Raw genomic sequence first — 19,358 nt, 5'->3', positions numbered from 1 at the left:
GACATCAAAATATAGTTAATAAATCAAATTTTAATATTATGTAAATTTGATTCCTTAGTTTAAAAAGGAAAGGCTTCTCAGCATTCACTGTATCATGTGACACTTGTCCACTCCAAATTGTCAATTTTAGATATCCTTATTACCCCTATGTGGTCTTGTAAGTTGAACATAAGTTACATGTCTATAGTTTATATATTACAAATACAGTTTACACTTATCTTACTTTGTGGAGATATAAACCAGTGTGTGTGAAACTCACATGTCATGCTCTCCTATCACATCCTGTCTTTTGAAAAATGTTGGTCATTCTCTCTGACATTTGCTACTGAAGTATTTTTTTACTAATTAATATGAAATTTCAGTTAAATGATTTCTGTATAAGGCTATGCTATTTTTACAATAGTTTTTGAATTATTTGGTGTACAGATTCATTGTTATTATCTTCAAGATTGTCTCAGGCTGGTAATGGAAATATTTATTGTGTTGCTTCATTCAGTACTTTATTTACCATAATTTGAGCTACCTGCTCACTGGTTAGTTTATAACTTTGTTACCCAGGTTTAGTATTTAGATATAGCCTGTTACCAGCCCGAGGTTGTTTAACATAAGTATTGCAATTTCCTTTTACAGTTTGCAGCATATTAGAAAGAGGAAAGGATAATTCACGTTTATTTCATATTTTTAGAAGTTACTACAAAGTCAGTCAAACACCAAGTTTATATAGTGCTAAATAACAGATAAAATACTAAGCTTTACTTAAACACTTTTTATTTTAATTTGACAGTTTTAGTGTTAATGTGAATGAAAAATATGAAAACTGTAAGATGAAAAAGTTTTTTCTTAACATGAAAAAATCAACTCGCATTCAGACTATTCAGAGTCTGAGTGAAACTGACTTTGTAAATTAAAGACAAACCTTTTAGTAGAAATACGATATTTTATGAACAACAGACTTGTGATGTTTACTCAAAGTTTGTGAAGATACACTTTCTACATTAAAAGTTATAGTATATATAGTTTCATGGTTACACAGTAGCTAAAAAGTAGGTCAAAGTAACCAAACCTATATACAGAGGGTTAATGGGATTACTAAGAAAGAGAGAGATGGCCTTTTTAATCCATTTGTGATGAGTTCAATTGAACTTCAGACATTAGAGAAAAATAAAAGAAATAAAATGATAAAAGAATGAATCATGGTTCACATTTTTGCTTCGTATTATCAAGTAAATTAATTGTTCAGCAAAATAATGGAGTTAACTTGTTAATTTTATTACTTGTGCTGAGCAAGTATTTAGCCAATCAGTCAGATTTAAAGTTTTGAAAATCATTCTCTTTCAATTTCTATGAAATTGTTTTGAGAAGGTAGCTATTATGACTTAACAAGAACCAAGTTTATACTTTGTGTAAACCCATCCAAGCAGTGTACTGGTGGTATGGCATATAGGGTTTTATGTTGAATCTTCAGAAATATTGAATACTAGTCTGAAGAGGTTATAATTTTATTGTATAGGTAACTTGTTAGGCCACATTTGGAATATTGTGTTTGGCCTTGGGTTCCTTATATTAGGAAAGACTAAAATGTTGGAAATGGTTCAGAGAAGGTTTATTAAAATGGTGTCTGGGATGGAGGTTGTCAAATGAAGAGAGGTTGAAATCTTTCATATTGTTTTCTCTTGAAAAAAACACCTTTTATTTTTACAGATAATTCATGTGAATGAAATAAAGCATTCATATGTAATTTAAAAATGTGTTCTATAGAACAATAATCATGTTTTTATGTTTCAAATAAATATAGAAAATTAAAAATGCACACTGTTCATATATATATGTTTGATGCTACTTGGAATACTTGTGTAGCTGCCCATAGTAAGCTTGCACTGCAAGAACACCCTGTTGCATTAGAATAAACACAGCTTACTTAAGCAAAACAAATCTTTATTTAAGAACTATCATTTTAAGCAAGTTTATAGTCACATTATTTTTAACATAAAATTGTTAATTAATTAAACATACCTAATGAACATTATAATAAACAAATATTAACACTCCTACGGAAAGACGTTTCTAGTCCTGATTTCTCCAAGCCCGTTCCCCTGGCTGTGGTTTCACTAGATAGTAGATAGGGACAGTGGGAATCTCGTTAATCCATTCATTAATGGATTTAAATGGCAATTTCATTTAAATACAAAATTATTAGCTTAATATTAATAACCTCTCAAGTTGCTCTGGGGCCTATTAGGCCCCACTTTTCGTAGGAGTGTTAAGAAAGAAGAGAATAACACTAACAGTTCAATTAAAAAAATAAATATGGACCTTCAACTACAATAAAAGTCATTATTATCAGTCAAGTTTGTTTTTTACATCCTTGTTGGTAAGTTAAACATTTGCTCTGGGGGGAGGATTCAGAGTTACACAGATGCTCCTTTTTTAACATTCATATTAATAGTGTTAATGTTTCATATATATTCTACTATGTGAATTTTTTTATGTCTTATGCATTAGGCATTCAGTGCATTTTTGTTGAATTCATGCAGCCACTGAACATACCTCCACACTGCGCAATAATGGTTTACTCATTTGCACAGAAGCTATTGCTGCGTATATGATTTTAGTGGTGTTTGCGATTTACTTTTTTAATGTAACAACTTTTGTATAAGTAATGAACATTATGCAAATAAAAAATCAAATTTTCCATGTGAGCGATATATAATGTGTCATTACTCTTGAGATGTTGTCAACTAGTTTCTTTTCACAAGAGAAAAAGATGGACTTTCAGATGTTTAGATCTTGAAATTCACAGCTAGTGAATACACCTTTGAACACAATCTTAACTGTAAGAGTGAAACTTGTATTAATTTACTAAAGCTACGTTTTTTTATAGTAATTATGCTTAAATGTATGCAAGTATGTTTCGTAATAGTAGTGATCAATCAGGTGGGCTTGTTTATTCAGTCCAGTCCATAATCCTTTCTAAAGTCTCTGTCATATTTATTTTTTGAACAGCAACTCATTCTAATCTTTTCAGAGTCGAATGCGTCATTTCCCGATTTATTGGCGTTCTCATGGTAATTGAATTAGAAGATTACTAGAAGTAAGTTGTTTAAACATGTCTACTTCCTATGAGGATTTTTAAAAAACATTGAGGGTGTTATGTAAAATTTTAATGAGGTTTACTAGTTAAATTAGGAAAATTTTGTGTTACATTGCATCTATAATTAATAATTGTAGTGATGTAGTTAGACTATTTTGCTGTTGAGTAATGCAGTTAGGATAGAAAAACAAGAAATATTGTTATTAGGAAAAGCCAGCTTTATGGAACATGCCTTACTATATATTTAAATTGCATTGGAGTTCTCAGATTTTCTTTTGTATATTTTTTATACATGAATAGCTTTCAAACTGTGTACAAAGTTGTATGTTACAAGTTTATTACAATTTAAGTGTATAAAGATATATTAATCACTTGATATTCATGCTAAGAGTATAAATACAAACTGTAGAGAGGATTGAAAAAATTAGTACTTAAAGTTCAAGAATATTTTTGCAGTTTTTATTTGATTATATTTTCCCCTTCAAATGTGAATATATGCATATAAAATGTTTTAACTATAATTTTGTGATGGACACTGGAAATCACAAGTTAAATAGCTAATTATTCAAGAGATAAAATTTTAGCTTATTTATACAATTTGGTCAAATTGATTATGTCACAACCTTTTAACAGAGTTACATTCAAACTTTAATTAATGCTATTAACAAAACTTAATTCAAGTTTTTATATTGTCTAAATTTTAATTTCATGGTTTCAAAAGGAAACATTTAAATAACTTCTCAGTCTTTACTCTGTGTCATGTTAGGCATGTGGTTCTCTGATTCTTCCTTTTTAGGTTTATTTTAGCCCTTTTATTGCTTTCAGTGTGTTCAGCCAATTAGAAATACAAACTGTAGATACTCAGAGGGTGAAAAAAAAAAGCTTATTTTGATTTTCTGAGATATAAATGTATTTGTCAAACACATAAACCAAGATCCCTCTCTTTTGATATATCTAGTGTAATTTATAACCCATGCAGTAATCAATAAATATGCATGTCTCTAAACATTAGAAAGAATAAATTATAATAGAATGAGTAAAATTCAGTATAACTCTTTCTTACATTTGTTTGTTTGGTTATGGTGATCAAAATTATTAATTTACAAGAAAAGTTTGACATGTGTTTAATAAAAGTGTTGCTCCAAGCAGTAAAGGATTATTTTTAACATTTCAATAACTTAATTAGAAAGCTAGATAAATAATAATAATTATCGTGCCTGGTATGTTTTTTGTGTTCTAAAGTGCATATTTGAAACCTAAGTAAATTATTTTTTAACAATAAACATATTGAGAAAAAAAGAGGCTTACTAAAACATACTTCTGAGTGCAAAAGGCTTCAGGTTAATGTAAGTGCCAAATTTCTTTTTACTTATTCTATGTTTTTTTTTTGATATAAGTAACTAAACTTTAAAAACTAGACATAGCTCAAGGAATCCATGTAAACATAGGGTAACATGATTGTTTACACCAAGCTATCCCACCATGATATATTAGTTTTTATGCAATGTGAAAGGAACTAAAATATACTGTAAAACAATAAAACTAAATTAAAACAGATATAAAAATGTTAAAAGTTGGGGTTGTTAGGATAAATAATAGTAATTATTTGCTGCAATTTGCAGTCATTCCAGAGAGAAAAAAGGTAATTTTGATTTCATTTCATATTTTTCAACTTGTCATTCCATTGCACATTGAATATTTTGCTACACTTAGTGTTAGGGTAGTACAAATGAGACATAAGGTACAAGTTGTACCAGGAAAAAGCTTGATATTTATTCATTTAGGGGGATTTTAGCTTATATTAGTGAAGTACAAAAACTGTAAGGTAAATAATTTTGTTCTTAGCATAAAAGTTACGTATGATTCAACCTAACTCAGTTAAGGCAGAAAAAGTTGTAAAAGCCCTGTAAGGTGGCTTTTCTTCAGTCTACATCCCCCACTGGTACAGCTGTAAGTCTAAGATTTACAATGCTAACAGCAGGGGTTTGAGTCCTCTTGGTGGACTCAGTAAATAGCCCAATGTGGCTTTGCTATAAGAAAAATACACACAAACACTCTTCGGTCTACCCTTGAAGAAGAAAGGTCCACATGTTGAAAGCAGTCAGCTTAGTGTTTTTATTGTTTTGTATTAAGTCTTCTTGAACCTATGTGTTTTTCTGACATTATGAATCTTTTGTAAAAGTACTTCATTACAAAATTTGTTGTTTTATGTATAATAAATTTGTAATTTTTTCCAAAAGTTTGCTAAATTTCCTGAAAATACATTTATAATTTCATAGTTAATCAGGTTGATTGATTGGTATGCATAGGGTTAACTAGAACTGGTAAGATAAGCTGTGTAAGTTTGATAACAGAATTGGTATGCTTTGAGAGTAATCTAGTTTCATGATTTAATAAGAGGGAATCTTCAGTAATCAAAGCTCTTTTTCTTTTTGTTAACTTTATTTTTATATACCAATAATATAAAGTGTGGGGGCAAGCATATATCCAATTCAGTTTTATTACTTTTCAGAATCTCTACTAGCTTACCCTCAAATTGAAATTATTTAAGGCAGGATTAGAGTATATTAATCTATGAGACATTGGGGATGGTCAAATACATCAACAAAAAGGACTCCATTAGCCCAAAATTGTACAGGGTGTTTGGAAAGTCACTGTGCAGTTTTGAAAGCAGTGATAACAGCATTCATTCAGTCTATTTTAAGCCAGCAACAGATAGCAGTGTTTAAAAACAAAATAAGAAGGATCCAAGCCTGTAGTGATGCCAATGGGGGTCACTTTCAACACTGTTTATAATTGTCATTCATATTTACCTTCTGTATTCTGTATTGAAACACGTTTGTTAATAAATATACAAGTGCACAGTGACTTTCCAAATACCATGTAGTTAGATCTCAAATAAATCAAGAGACAATGGAACTATGAGCTAAGGATTTGTACTTGACAAAAAAACAACTTGGAGCCATTGTATGGGCTACTATGCCACCACTAAAAATAAAGTAAAATCAAACTAGATCAATTGCCCTGTAGTAGTATTAGTATTTAGCCTTTTTTATTGTATATTAAAATCTATCAAATACTTAAACAGGTTGGTAGAGTCAAACCTGATTAATTAGTCTTGTGTTTGTTGAGGCTCATTAAGCATCACGAGATGCTTAATTTACTAACGAAGATTCTCCTTTATTAATGTGTAAGTATAATTTTTTTACAGTATAGCTTTAATTTTCATTATATTTTGTTATCAGAGCCATTTTTAAAAGTTATTTTGTGAAATAGGAGGTGTTCTTAATGTGAAGTATTTTATCTTTTTAATTTCAGGTTTTGTTTCGTATGAACCTTCTTGTCGTAGTCCTATGCCTTTCAATGAACCGTCCATACCAGTTTTACTACTTTGTACCTTTGGTATCCTTCTGGTATGCTGTAAGCTATGTTACTATGGTAATAATTCCACAAGTCACTAACAGCTCTGCTGAAGGTAAGAAATTTATTTGTCTTGACTGTTAAATGTATGATACTATGGTTAATTGAATGTACAGATATTTTATTTACTGTTTATGCTAACTGTAGAATACTAAAAAGTTATACAGACATCATAGTTAAATGTATTTATTTGTGAACTTGTTGACTGACCATCTTGTAACAGGTTTGTCACAGTGCATGTCATGACTTTTGTCAAAATGTAATTAATAAAACAAACTGTAATATAGAAGTTTTAAATTCTTAATTTTATATAAAGAAATAATTTTTAGAAGTTCTCCATCCTCTCTTGGTATGGGAATCTTGACATTTGTTCTCTAGATTTTTTCCCTTTTCTAACTTATTTACTACTCTTTACTGAAGTACATAATATAAATTTCTCATTACAGTATAGATATTACTAAGACAAAGTCTAATTTCCATAGCCCTGCAATCTTAGTTGTTTACAGTTATAAATTAGAAAATCAGACCCACTTATCAAATTAAACTTGCCTGGCACATTTTCTCTTTCAGAAATTGCTGACAGTTCTCTCTGATGTTGTCTACTATATTACTTATACTCAATAGTAAGGCAGAGTTATAATTATTAAATGACATATAATGCTACATTATTTTCAGTATATGGTAATGTATATTTCATCTTCAGTTTGATAGTTTATCTAATTTTGTTAGGACTGAGAAACAAAAAGTTAATTTCAGCCCCTCTTGTCCTTCTGTGAACCAGTTAAATTGTAATATTTATAATACAATGTTTGCTATGTGCATGTTATTATTCTGTATTTTAAGATTTGTGATTTAAGCAAATAAAATTTATTTAGCATAATGATACCATCATTCTAAAAACATTGGCTTAAATTTCATTGGCAACTGACAGCAAAAAATAAAAGGTCAAAGGTATTATATTTTTTGTTTTTCATGTATATTATGTATTCATTGTCATAAGAGTATTAAAATGAAAAAAACTTATTATGCTAGATTAGATAAGATAATAAAAAATAATTACAAAAATTCTTCATGAAATATGCTTGTAGTATGAAGTAGCTTGTACATCACATAACTCAGTGTAGTAACTTTAGCAATACAATTGCCAAGTGATTTACAGTTTGTTTGACAAAATTATTAGTTAGTCATGGGCCAAAGAGCAATAAAAGTTAAGTATGAATAGATATATACTGTTAAAGCTATAACTTTTATAGGGTAACTAATGTTTTTCTCTCCTTATCAATAAAAGTGTTAATACCCATACCATCTGTTCTCAAATATATTTTTATTTAAAGTGGGTTTCTCATCATCAAGGATAATCAATTGTTGTTTCATAGTACAATCTGTAGATTGTAAATAAAGAAAATAAGGGTAACTTAGATGTATTTTTTGATGATGGTGAAAAGGTCAGTCAAATTGATCAGATGGATATAGAATTGGGATAGAGAAAGTAACAGCTAAAATATAAAGTTTTATTTTTAAAAAAGTATAATGTTTATTTAAGAAGTTTTTAGAGGTTATCCAAATGACATGAAAATTGTTGGATTAAAAAAAGTATTTTTCGTCTTAACATGAAAATTACTTTGCACTTGTAGCAGTCGATATTCTAACTCTATATATTTGTAGAACAATCTTTAGTACAAAATACTTAATTGAAAAATCTGATTATTTATATATGAAAGGCTTGTAATCTTTAGTAAAAACTTAATGTATATTGTAAGGATAATTTAAGTACATTCTTAGTTATAATATTTGTACTTTCATGGATTCATGATAGTGAAAAAAGGTTTTGTAAAATACATGAATCTGAATCTGTAGGGTTAAAAATATGTAGAAGCTCCACAGATCACATGTGGTCAATTTATTGGTAATTTCAGACTGCTAGAAAAATTTATTTTCCACAAAAATAAATTTTGTATCAGTGATATAATACAAAAATGTTAAAGAAAACTGATTTAATAGGTAGTAACATTAAACATGTTATGTATAATTAAAATGAATTATATTTCTAACCAATGATATTTTACAGATGATTCCATTTGATCTTATAATGATTTACACTCGTCTTTAGGTTTATTCTTGTTTATGGTTTTATATCTAAGTTTTGGAAGTCACAATGTTTTAACAGAGTTTGAAAGTTTCATTTTGTAACTTCCATGTTTTTATGTCTTTTTTTTCTTTTTAATCTTTTCAGCAAATCCACTCCAGTACCTGTATATGGTCTTGAAATTTGTTGTTCTTTTCAGCATTGTTACAGTTCTTTACATGTCTGAGGTAAAATTTATTTCAGGCTTTAGATTAAAAGACTTCAAACTGTACTTATTTAAACTTTTCATGATTTGTAGTGTAAGTATTCTTGATTTATTGTGAACTGTTTTATAATCCATTGATATATTTATTTAAATCATTTTGGAATTTTCTATAAAATGTGACACTTGAGTATTTTGATTTTTTGACTGTGCATGTAGTGCTCAGTGAGTTTGTGTAGTTGATTAAATATGTTAGGATTTTTCTTTTAACAATTTTTACATTTTGGTTGTACATTATTTTTCATATGTCTGAGCATTGGTTAATAACCTTAAAGAGTATAATATACCTTATGCAAGCAAGTGATTTTTGTCACAAAATAAGTGTTTATGGTGCCTTGTTTGATGATAATAAAAAGCATAATTACACCCTTGTGCAAATTAATTGAAACAAGACGGAAAATTACGATTTTTTCAATTTTTTGCGTTTTATTTCTGAGAATCGAAAGATTACTCGCAAATTAATACATGATATGACTGCCTTTATTTTTCACAAGATCATTAATCGCTTTGGCATAGAGTCAATTATGGCCTCAATTAATTTATCTTTCGTAGTACAGTCTTTTCGCTGAAGTCTTTCTTTACAAATTGCCCAAAGATTTTCAATAGGATTTAAGTCCAGAGAGTTTCCAGGCCAGTCCAGCACCTTTATTCGCATTGTAGTCATAAAATTCTTCACAAGTTTCGATGGGTGGCACTGAGCCAGATCTTGCTGAAAAATGCCAGATCCATCTGGAAATCTCTTTTTCAATTCTGGAACGACTCTTCTCTGCAAAACTTTGATGTATTGTGGTCCTCGCATCATACCTTCTATGATATGTAATCTTCCGATGGCATAGTAGCTGAAAAATCCCCAAAACATGTTCTTCAAAGGATGTTTTACGAACTGATTGATGTGAGATTCTCGCAGTTTCTCACCTGGAGAACTGCAAACATGCAGACTTCTTTGACCCTGTAGGAAGAAATGAGTCTCATCACTGAATAACACCTTCCTCCATTGTTCTTGTGTCCAGTTCTTGTATTTCAGACCTCATTGATACCGTTTTTTCTTCATTGAGTTGGTAAGAAGTTGTTTTTTGACTGGTTTCCTTGCCCTTCTAACGCAATTTTGAATGACGTAATATTCCTCAAAATTTCGTCATATATCCCAAAAATAGATCGACCGTACTGCAAAACATAGCTAATGATGCCATCTGTGTGAAAAATGACTATTAAAGGAAATCAGCGGATCCAGTGAGCCTACACTGGCCGCCATGCTGAAAATATTGTAAAATGACCATTTGTTTCAATTAATTTGCACAAGGATGTACATTGTTAATAATGGCCTTTCAACAAATACAGTTACAGGTGAAAAATACAATAAATTCACAATTTACAGTTGTCTAAATATTTAACATTATTTTACATGTAAAATACTTTTAAAGCTTCTATAAAGGACTAGATGTATATATATATAGTTTATAACTATTTTCCAAGGTGCCCATACATACAAATTTTACATGAAAGTATTTCATTATTAAAAAACAAAAATAAGTACAATCACGTCGTAGCTCATTAGGCCTAGTTGTAATGTTTAGTAGGATCACTGCTAATCTTTACATATCATTATTGATACTACAGCTACCATATGTTCTTCTACCATACTTAATTTTAAGTAGTATGCTGTCATATGCTACTGCTAACACTATGATCAAGCAAGAATTTTCATTGACATTGTGGTGCTTATTCCTTAAAATATTTTCATTATGAATACAGAGAACTCAAAATTTTCAGAAAAAAAAAGGATGTTCTTTGAGCATAATTCCTTCTCCAAAAGAAATAAACTTGTATACAAGTTAAGTGTGCTGTTGAAAAAAAAGAAAAACCAAAGTTTTGTGATGTTTAATTTTGATATTATTTGATACTTTTAGTACACTTATGATATACAAAACATTTTCAGTAAATTGGTAATTATTTGTTATATTCATGCAATGTGAAATTTTGAAAAATGTTTTACATAAACGTTGTGTATAATATGATATACACATTTCATGGCCTTTCATTCAGATATCACTATTCTTTGTCTTCTACTTGAAAATGTATCACATCTGAAGTATATGCTACAGGAAGAAATAAAAATTGTGCATTTTTATGTTATTACATCAAGCAATGCATTACATATATAAATTATGGAAATTTAAGAATTTAGAATACATACTTAAGAACAGTTTTTATAAGGAATAAAAAGTACATTTCTTCTATTCATTGTGCTTCATTATAACAGAGATGACATTGTATATAATATAAGTAGTATGATATTTGCAATTTTCCTGGTGGCTCAGTGATAACTGGGTTTCAATACATTGTGGTGGGTACAGCACATGTAGCTTGTGTAACTTTCTTTACAACAAAAGAAACACATTGATAAATCATTGTTCATTTGTCTAAGAAAAAGATGTATTTGAGATTCAGGTATTGCATAGTAATAAACAGAGTCTTACAGTTGTTTTGGTATAGCTGCAGTCCACTCAGTGGGTTTGGGTCAGCAGGGGCTGAAGATATTCTTCAAAACAACAGATCTGATGTTCCATTATTATTAAATACACAACAGGGACTTACCATCTTTTTAAATCATCAGTACACTTAACATATGTTGATCTTCTATCTCCATCAAGTATGGTGTCACATATCTCAGTTTGGAAGTCTGTGATGATGTTACACGCATAAGGTTACATATGTTAAGCTATGTAATAACAATACTGACAACCAGATGTTTTTCTTTGGCACTCATAATTAGTTTTGCCTCAGTTAATGTATATTTTTTAATGTGAATGTTAATTTTTTAATAAATTTAAAGTTGAAAAGAACCTAAATACTAATTAAAAACTTTTATATTTCCAGGTGTTCTTTGAAAAGATTTTTGTTACACGGCCATGGAAAGCACTGTTTGTAACAACTGATGATTCAATTAAGGAATGGTGGTTTAGATGGAAAATTGACCGATATGTGAGTTAATTTGATTAGGAATGTGTTAAATTGAAACCAGAATTTTAACCAATAAAGCTAAATATGTTAAAGTTTTAGTTAGAATAAAAACCAATAATTTAATGTAGAGATATTCAGACAGGAAAAGATAATAGAATGAACTTGTAAAAAAAAACATCACAAAACTTCATTCAAGGGCATATCAGTTCACTACATCTGGTATTTCATTTTACAAACTTGGATTTCATGAAATTATCAGGTTTATGTGTGGAGAAAAAACAAAACACTTACTTTCTGAAATTGAATAATGCCATACTGTTAAAAACAATACCTCATTAAACTTCCTATTTTTGTTGTTTAAATATATTCAATATTTTTTTTGTAAAATTAAACATTTTCTCAATGTCAGTATACAGTAATGTACATGTCTGTACATGTACTCAATTAAAATAATTTAATATAATCAGTTTTAACATTTCTTATATATATCAGTGCATTTCTCTTTGCTATATAAATATTGTATATTATAAATTGTTTATGGTTATAAAACATTATACAACAAATTAAACCAGCATGTGGCTACTGTACTTAATATTCTAACTATCTCTACCTGATATTTCTGCAGTATTTAAATTGACAAAAATGTAACTTTAGTATCAGTGGCAAAAACATCACCATAAACTGTATGAAATTATTAAAAAACTTATCAACTGAGAATTACTTTTCAAGTATTTGGTTTGAGCTCTTTATTTTGGAACTTGGTTGAAATTTGTGCAGCAGCAGAAGACATTTCTCATTTCTTCAGCCCTCTTGCCAGGGGCATCCTTTACTGTGTGCATGTCATAAGGTTTTAGTAAGTTACATTTGATATTTAATTAAAATGCTATTTGTTTATGTTCTACCAACTAGTGTAGCATAAATTCATGGCTAAAAATCCATATTTTAATAGTACACAAGTTTTAAATTGTTGATTTTATAAGGCAATATTAAAATAAATTCTGAATTCCAAGAATGAGACACTTTTCTCTAGGCATCTCCTCTTCTCTAACTTATTCACCAAATCGAAATTTAGGTAAATTAATCCCTATTACATTGTCATTTCTCTGGCAGAACATAATTTTTATAACCTTTAATCTTGTTTGATTACAGAGCCATCAAGTAGAAAATCAGACCCTTTTTGCCATGCCCACTCGTCAGATCCTCTCTCTCATTATTTATATAGTTTTTTCTTAGGTTTAATAGTATATTGTTTATAACCAGGATCAAGTTAATGAACAATATTCCCATGGATTTTATTCGAACTATAACATGCAAGTTCCTTTCTCACAAATATGACCTCCCCTCCCAAAAAAACAAAACAAAAAAACACCATTGATAAATATCCAGTAAAATTGCTTATCTAAAAAAACAAGGAACAATTAATCACAAATTTTATGAATAATTAAAATGTTTTATTCACAAGTTCAGCTACAAATGATGTTTAAATCACCATTCAAAGTACAAAATCTATTCCAATCTAAGGACCAATGACCTAACCTCACCAGTTCCAGGATCGTATATAAATAAACATGGTAGCTGTAATGTCACTTACATTGGTAAAACTATATATGAGTATTACACTTATGAGCCTGCAAACATATGGGAGTATCAAGCAGGACTGGTAAAAATTGATCAAATTTACCAGACTACAATTTGCTCACATAGTGAAAACACTTAACTACCCCATCTTGATTACAAATTTCATAGTCATCTGGATCATCAGATACTGAACTTTTAATTAAGGAAAGTTTATCTATTTTAAATGAACTCCCAAATTTAAATTATAACACAACTTCACTACAATTAAATCTGTTATAAATTAATTATACAATGTTGTTGAATTATTCTATTCTTTGTGTATTTGATTGTCTCTTAACTATTTTTATATTTTTGTGCTATATTGTAATTACTTTTATGGAGTGTTTAAACTTTATATACATGTACATAGTGATGTACCATCTTCAGTATAGCTTGCTAAAGATGGAATATGCATATTCCAAAATATCCAGAAATTATTTGTTTGTAACTGAACATACAATTGTCAAATGTTCATTGTTGCAGCTGCTGTTCTGTTATTCATCAGTTAATCAAAGTTATGATTAAATTTGTAATGGTTTAAAATAAATTTATCAATACAGTTAGAGTTCAACAACCCAAAAAAGCAATTTATTCAACCATGACACAACCTTTAGAAATAAATCCATCACTTACCAAAACACAGTTACTAAACACATGCCTGGCCAAGGCTTAATGCTAATGGTAATGAATTCACTGTATTATTAACTATCTCATTACTTTAATTTACAGTGAAGCTTCTGGCAGGGTATTTATTCATTGAGTAGGTCACAAGCGTACACCTCATGTTCACAAACTTACAAAATATTCTGCAACATTATTAGTATCTGTACATCACTGCTAGGGAAGCTGGTGTGAGTTTTATCATATGTACCTATTTAATCAAAATACAAATGATTAGATGGAAGATGAGTTAGTGTTTTAATGCAATTAGAAATTCATAGGTAAATAATTGATGCAATGAAATAATAAGTGAACATTAGACACAACCATAACCATAAAAAAAAACCATTTTGCTATCTCACAAATTGATTGCCATGAAATTAAACAAAATATTGCTGTTACATTTGTTTACTATTAAGCACAAAGCTACATAGTGTATTTTTCATGATTTGATGCTCTTGGGTTTGATTACTTTTATCACTAAATTTATTTGATCTTTCTTATTGCAAAGCTAATAAAGCTGTTTGTTACTGTCACTAACCATTAGTGATCACCACCAACTCTGATAAGTTAAGTAGTAAATAAAGTAGTAAATAAAGTGTAAATTTGTCATTTTTTTTACACAGTCAGTGCTATAATTAAATTTATAATTGCCTGACTATGTTCTTTAATTTTATATAAGCAGAGTAGTCTAGGGAAGAGACCTAGGATGTTTAGTTACATCAAGGAGTTTGATTATTTACTAAAAACAGCTATAAAAAATTCTAGATATAATTGAATAAAGCAAGAATTAAAATGTCATATATTGATGGAGTAAATATGTAAGGTTAAAGAGTTGTTTTTAGATAATTTCTGTAAATATTCATTAATTGTTGTAAATTTGCAATCTGTTTAAGTGTCTTAGTTTATGTTTAACTACAGAAATTGTCTCCAGTTAGAAAAGGTCATATAACGTGAGATAAGGTAGGTGCACTTATACAGTTTAGGAACATGTTGAATGGGTAACAAAGAAAACTATTACGACTTAATACAGTAACAAATGTAAATGATTGGAGAAGGTTTTATGATCATTAGGTAAAGTTTAGGGTGCTGAGATACACATGTATACATAAAGGAAAGAAGCATTATGACTGGATGTTGGTTAAGGTTTAATAAAAGTATCTTGTTGGTGTTTTGTTGTGTGTTTAAAAGTATAGTGTTTGTACTTTTTAATAGATATGTTTTATTGAGTAGCAGTGTAATGGTCTGAAAAAATAAGCATATTCACAAAACTAATGTTTTCATTCATAGTGAACTAAAAGTGACCTAAAATCAAGTTAAGCAAGTTAATCTTTATTAAGTATAAAGTAAATTAAATAACACTTTTTTTATTAAATTAATTTTAATTCAGTGATGCAGTTTTTTTTCCTGGAGTGAAGATGCACTCATCCAGGTATGTTAAAGTTAATTAAAAAATTGGACACATTTTAATAAAATGGCATAAACTGTGTTACGTCATGACAAAATGAAAAACAAGAAATATTGTTTACTGTTATGAGTAAATAAAATACAAGTGGTGAACTCAGAAGCAGAAGAGTTCATTACAATGGTTAATTTACCAGAATAAGTTTTATGCACAATATGCAACAATCTTATAAAAAATGGTTCATAGGGTTAATAAATAATTTTAAGACAGAATGACTAAAAAAGAACAAACAACTGCCCATCAAATGACTAACCAACTTTGGTGTTTAAAATTGAAGGGTGTCATATCTTTTAAATATATGAAAAATAAGAGAATAATCCAGTCGTGAAAAGGTTCAGTAGCATATTATTTCTCTGCAGTATAAGTTACAATTTATGTATTGTATTATTTTCTTAGAGTGTTGCTTCAGGAATGCTGCTTGCTTTTGCCTATCATCTCCTTCGACAGTATCGGATTATAGATGACAATAATCACAGCAACTTGTTTTCCCGAGGCCTTTCATTAACGGCAACATTAGTCTCGTTCATTGGATTAGGAGTAGGTTTCTGCTTCTTTTCCTTTTCTTTATAGTTTAGTTTCAAAACTGTATCTGAAAAGATTAAATAATATGAAACAGTGAGTCATTTTTTTATTTAAATAAACCAAAATTTACATAAAAGTTTGTAGATTCATCAGTTATAAGGGTGACCAACAATAAATATAAATAACGAGAGACAGTAATTTATGTAATACTGAATCATATAGATATCTTTAAAACCAGTAAGTTTACCCATTGAATGATGAAATGGTTGAAGTACAGACAAATAAAATACAATTTAATATTATAGTTTGTGAATTTTTGGACTGGTATAAACAAGATGTTAAATTATTGGTTAATTTTACACTTCCTGAGTAGTTTTGCCAATTTCTTAAGTGTTGTTTTTACTGCAAACAAATTAGTTCATTTTCAATTGGTGTACAGTGTTAAATATGTCAATATGAGGTAAAAAACAAACATGACTACTTCTAGCCTTCCAAAATAGAAAAATATCAATTTTTTACATATAAGGCATTAAACTAACATTTTAGTTCATTTAAAATGTCACTGGTAGGTGTTGAAAACTGCTTGTATCACAAGAATAAAATTGGTGTTACAGTGATGTATTTATTATTGCATTTTGTGCTAATACTTCCATCTAGATTATAAAGTAAGATTTGTTTCTGATTTATATGAAAAAAATGTATTTATAGCTGTTCATTTTATTCTCTTTTATTTATGTGTTTAAAGCCTAATGCACAAATTAATAATATTGATCATTTATTACCTTTAGATTTATGCAACATTCGCCTTCCTGTGTCGAAACAAACCAGAATGCAATGAGATTCATCCATATATTTCTTTTGTGCCAGTGAGTTTAAAATTTGTTCAGTTTGCTACTATAAAATAAGTGTAACTTTCTCAAATAAACCTGGTTTGATAAAGTGCAGCTTTTGTAAATTTAATATCTGGAACAAATTGTATTGTCTAATTCTGCTATTATAACAACATTAGTAAACTTGTTTGAAAATAATATACTTTTAACTAAGAAAGTAGTACTGTACAAACATTTCAAACTATATATAATAGTTCCAATTTTACAGGCTTTTATTCCATTTCTGCATATAATATTTTATTTTTAACAATCATTTTGTAGCAATTTCTGGAATGTACCTTGTTAACTCTCAGAGCAAGCATCATTTTGTACTCATATCAGAAGGTTTCAGTGAGTTATGTTAAAGAATTAATTAAACTGCTTCTTTATTATGGTGTATAAATACACTTGCAAAGAATCATAGCTGATAATTCAAATTGTAACATTATTAAACATTTAAGTTCTTAATTTTATAAAGCAATGTTAAGAAAGAATCCTCAATTTCCCTTAATATGAGAATTGTGACATTTGCTTTATAGGTATTCTCTCTTCTCTAATTTGTTTACCACCACCCCAAGAAATACAAAATTTAACATAAATTGTTCATCATAATATTACCATCTAAAGCATTATTCCTATGGGAAACAATCAGTGAGCTTAGATGACTTTTTAATGCCTTGTGTGGCATAGTTATAAAGCCAGAAAAATTGTGATAATTATGGAACATTGTGTGATTTTTGAAGATTATTATTCTATGTTCTTTGGTACATTATTAACAAATGAAACATTATTTAGTGCAGTAGTACCATTAATATACAAAAGTATGGTTAAGTGTTGATGACACCAAAAAAACAAGATCCAGTTATGTACTGTATTTCTCGTTTTTCACTTGTATTCTTTATTCATTATTATGTAAGTAACTAAATTGTATGAATCAGAAACTCTTGTAGGTTATATTAGGTAAAATAAAGAATAATAATAATAAAAAATATACAAGAGCTATGTTAAACTTTATATAGAGTTAGGGAAAAAAATAAACTTTCAAGTTTTTCTAAAAAATAACAGATAACATTATTATTTAGGAATTTTAGAAATTATACAAATGAAATTTGAATATTGAATATAATTTTGCTTATTTCTTTTTATTAATTCATGTGTTATTACATGAACAGATATTATCCTTTATTGTTCTTCACAACATTAGTGGACTTTTACGAACTCGATATAGCACATTCTTTGCTTGGTTCGGTAAAATCTCTCTAGAGGTAAGTTTTCATAAAAGAAAAACTCTGATATTGCACCATCACATGTCTGTTTAATTTTAACTGATGTATGAAACAGTGTGATTTAAACTAAGTTGTTTGTAAGTTGAAGTTATGTAACATGTTTATTCTTTTGATATCTGTTACTTCTTACGTTTGGAAAAGCAAAACATGACAATTTCTTATTTTGTTTTCAGCTATTTATAGCACAGTATCACATTTGGTTAGCAGCAGACACTCATGGTGTATTAGTTCTTGTGCCTAGTTATCCAGTACTGAATGTGATCATCACGACCTTCATATTTGTATGTATTGCTCATGAGGTGCACCATATCACTCGTATCCTTGTAAAATATGCCATTCCAAATGACTGGCGTTACCTTGTGAGAAATGTAGTGGTATTCTTTTTAATTTTAGTACCTATTGGATTTCATGATGGAATGTTTTAAGGGTTAAAAAAAAAAAGATAAAAAAGAGTGCCCTATCTTTATTATGTGTGTGTGTGTTAGAACTGCTGCTCACATTGTGAAATTGAGGTTTCTTTAATAATATTAATGCTAAACACTTTGAGCAAAACATGTAAATATGTGAATTCTCATATTTTGTTTGCAATATCACAATAAAGATGGTTTTATCAAAATGCTTTAAAACACTGAAAGTTCCCATTATTACCTTATAATCTTTGTTTTTTAATATCTACTGGTGCTTAACTAAAGATGCTTATTAAATTACTTGACTCTTTTTTTTCATGCTTGAACCCTTTAAATATAAATGTTATGAATTATACTTTTAATTCCCTGAGTATTTATAGATAATGGAGGGATGTTTATTGAAAAATATCTCTCAGTAATTGTCTCTAGAGTTTTAGTTACATATGTCAAGATTTTGTGGTCCTAAATGTTGAAATCTTTAAGTCAGTAACCCAAGAGGAATCGAAAAAACACCCATAACCAAAATAAATACATTAGTTATCTTGTGAAAATTTTTAAAAGATCTACGTGCTCAAACTTATCAAGATTCCTTTGGTTTTTAAAAGGAAGAATCCATGACCAGGGATGGATCAAGTACTTTGGAAATATGCTTAAGTGCAAGTACAAATATGTGGCATATCTTTTATAAAGTAAAAGTCCATGTCCTAGAAAG

The 19,358-nt window shown here is 28.9% G+C and overlaps 1 protein-coding gene across 5 annotated transcripts in view; it reads left to right on the top strand.

Moving 5' to 3' along the window:
- LOC143253059 (N-acetylneuraminate (7)9-O-acetyltransferase) overlaps positions 1-18,855 on the top strand; it is an 88,883-nt gene extending 70,028 nt beyond the window's left edge. For all 5 annotated transcript variants that reach the window (XM_076506222.1, XM_076506218.1, XM_076506219.1 and 2 more), the window contains 7 exons: positions 6,410-6,566; positions 8,745-8,824; positions 11,737-11,841; positions 15,959-16,099; positions 16,873-16,950; positions 18,126-18,218; positions 18,413-18,855. In XM_076506222.1, the coding sequence (XP_076362337.1) occupies positions 6,410-6,566; positions 8,745-8,824; positions 11,737-11,841; positions 15,959-16,099; positions 16,873-16,950; positions 18,126-18,218; positions 18,413-18,664 (906 nt within the window). In that variant the 3' untranslated portion in view covers positions 18,665-18,855. The remainder of the gene's footprint in view (positions 1-6,409; positions 6,567-8,744; positions 8,825-11,736; positions 11,842-15,958; positions 16,100-16,872; positions 16,951-18,125; positions 18,219-18,412) is intronic.
- Positions 18,856-19,358: the final 503 nt, after the last annotated feature.

Source organism: Tachypleus tridentatus, chromosome 6, assembly GCF_004210375.1.
Source record: "Tachypleus tridentatus isolate NWPU-2018 chromosome 6, ASM421037v1, whole genome shotgun sequence".
Lineage (NCBI taxonomy): Eukaryota > Metazoa > Arthropoda > Merostomata > Xiphosura > Limulidae > Tachypleus > Tachypleus tridentatus.
This window is presented reverse-complemented; position numbering and strand designations above follow the sequence as displayed.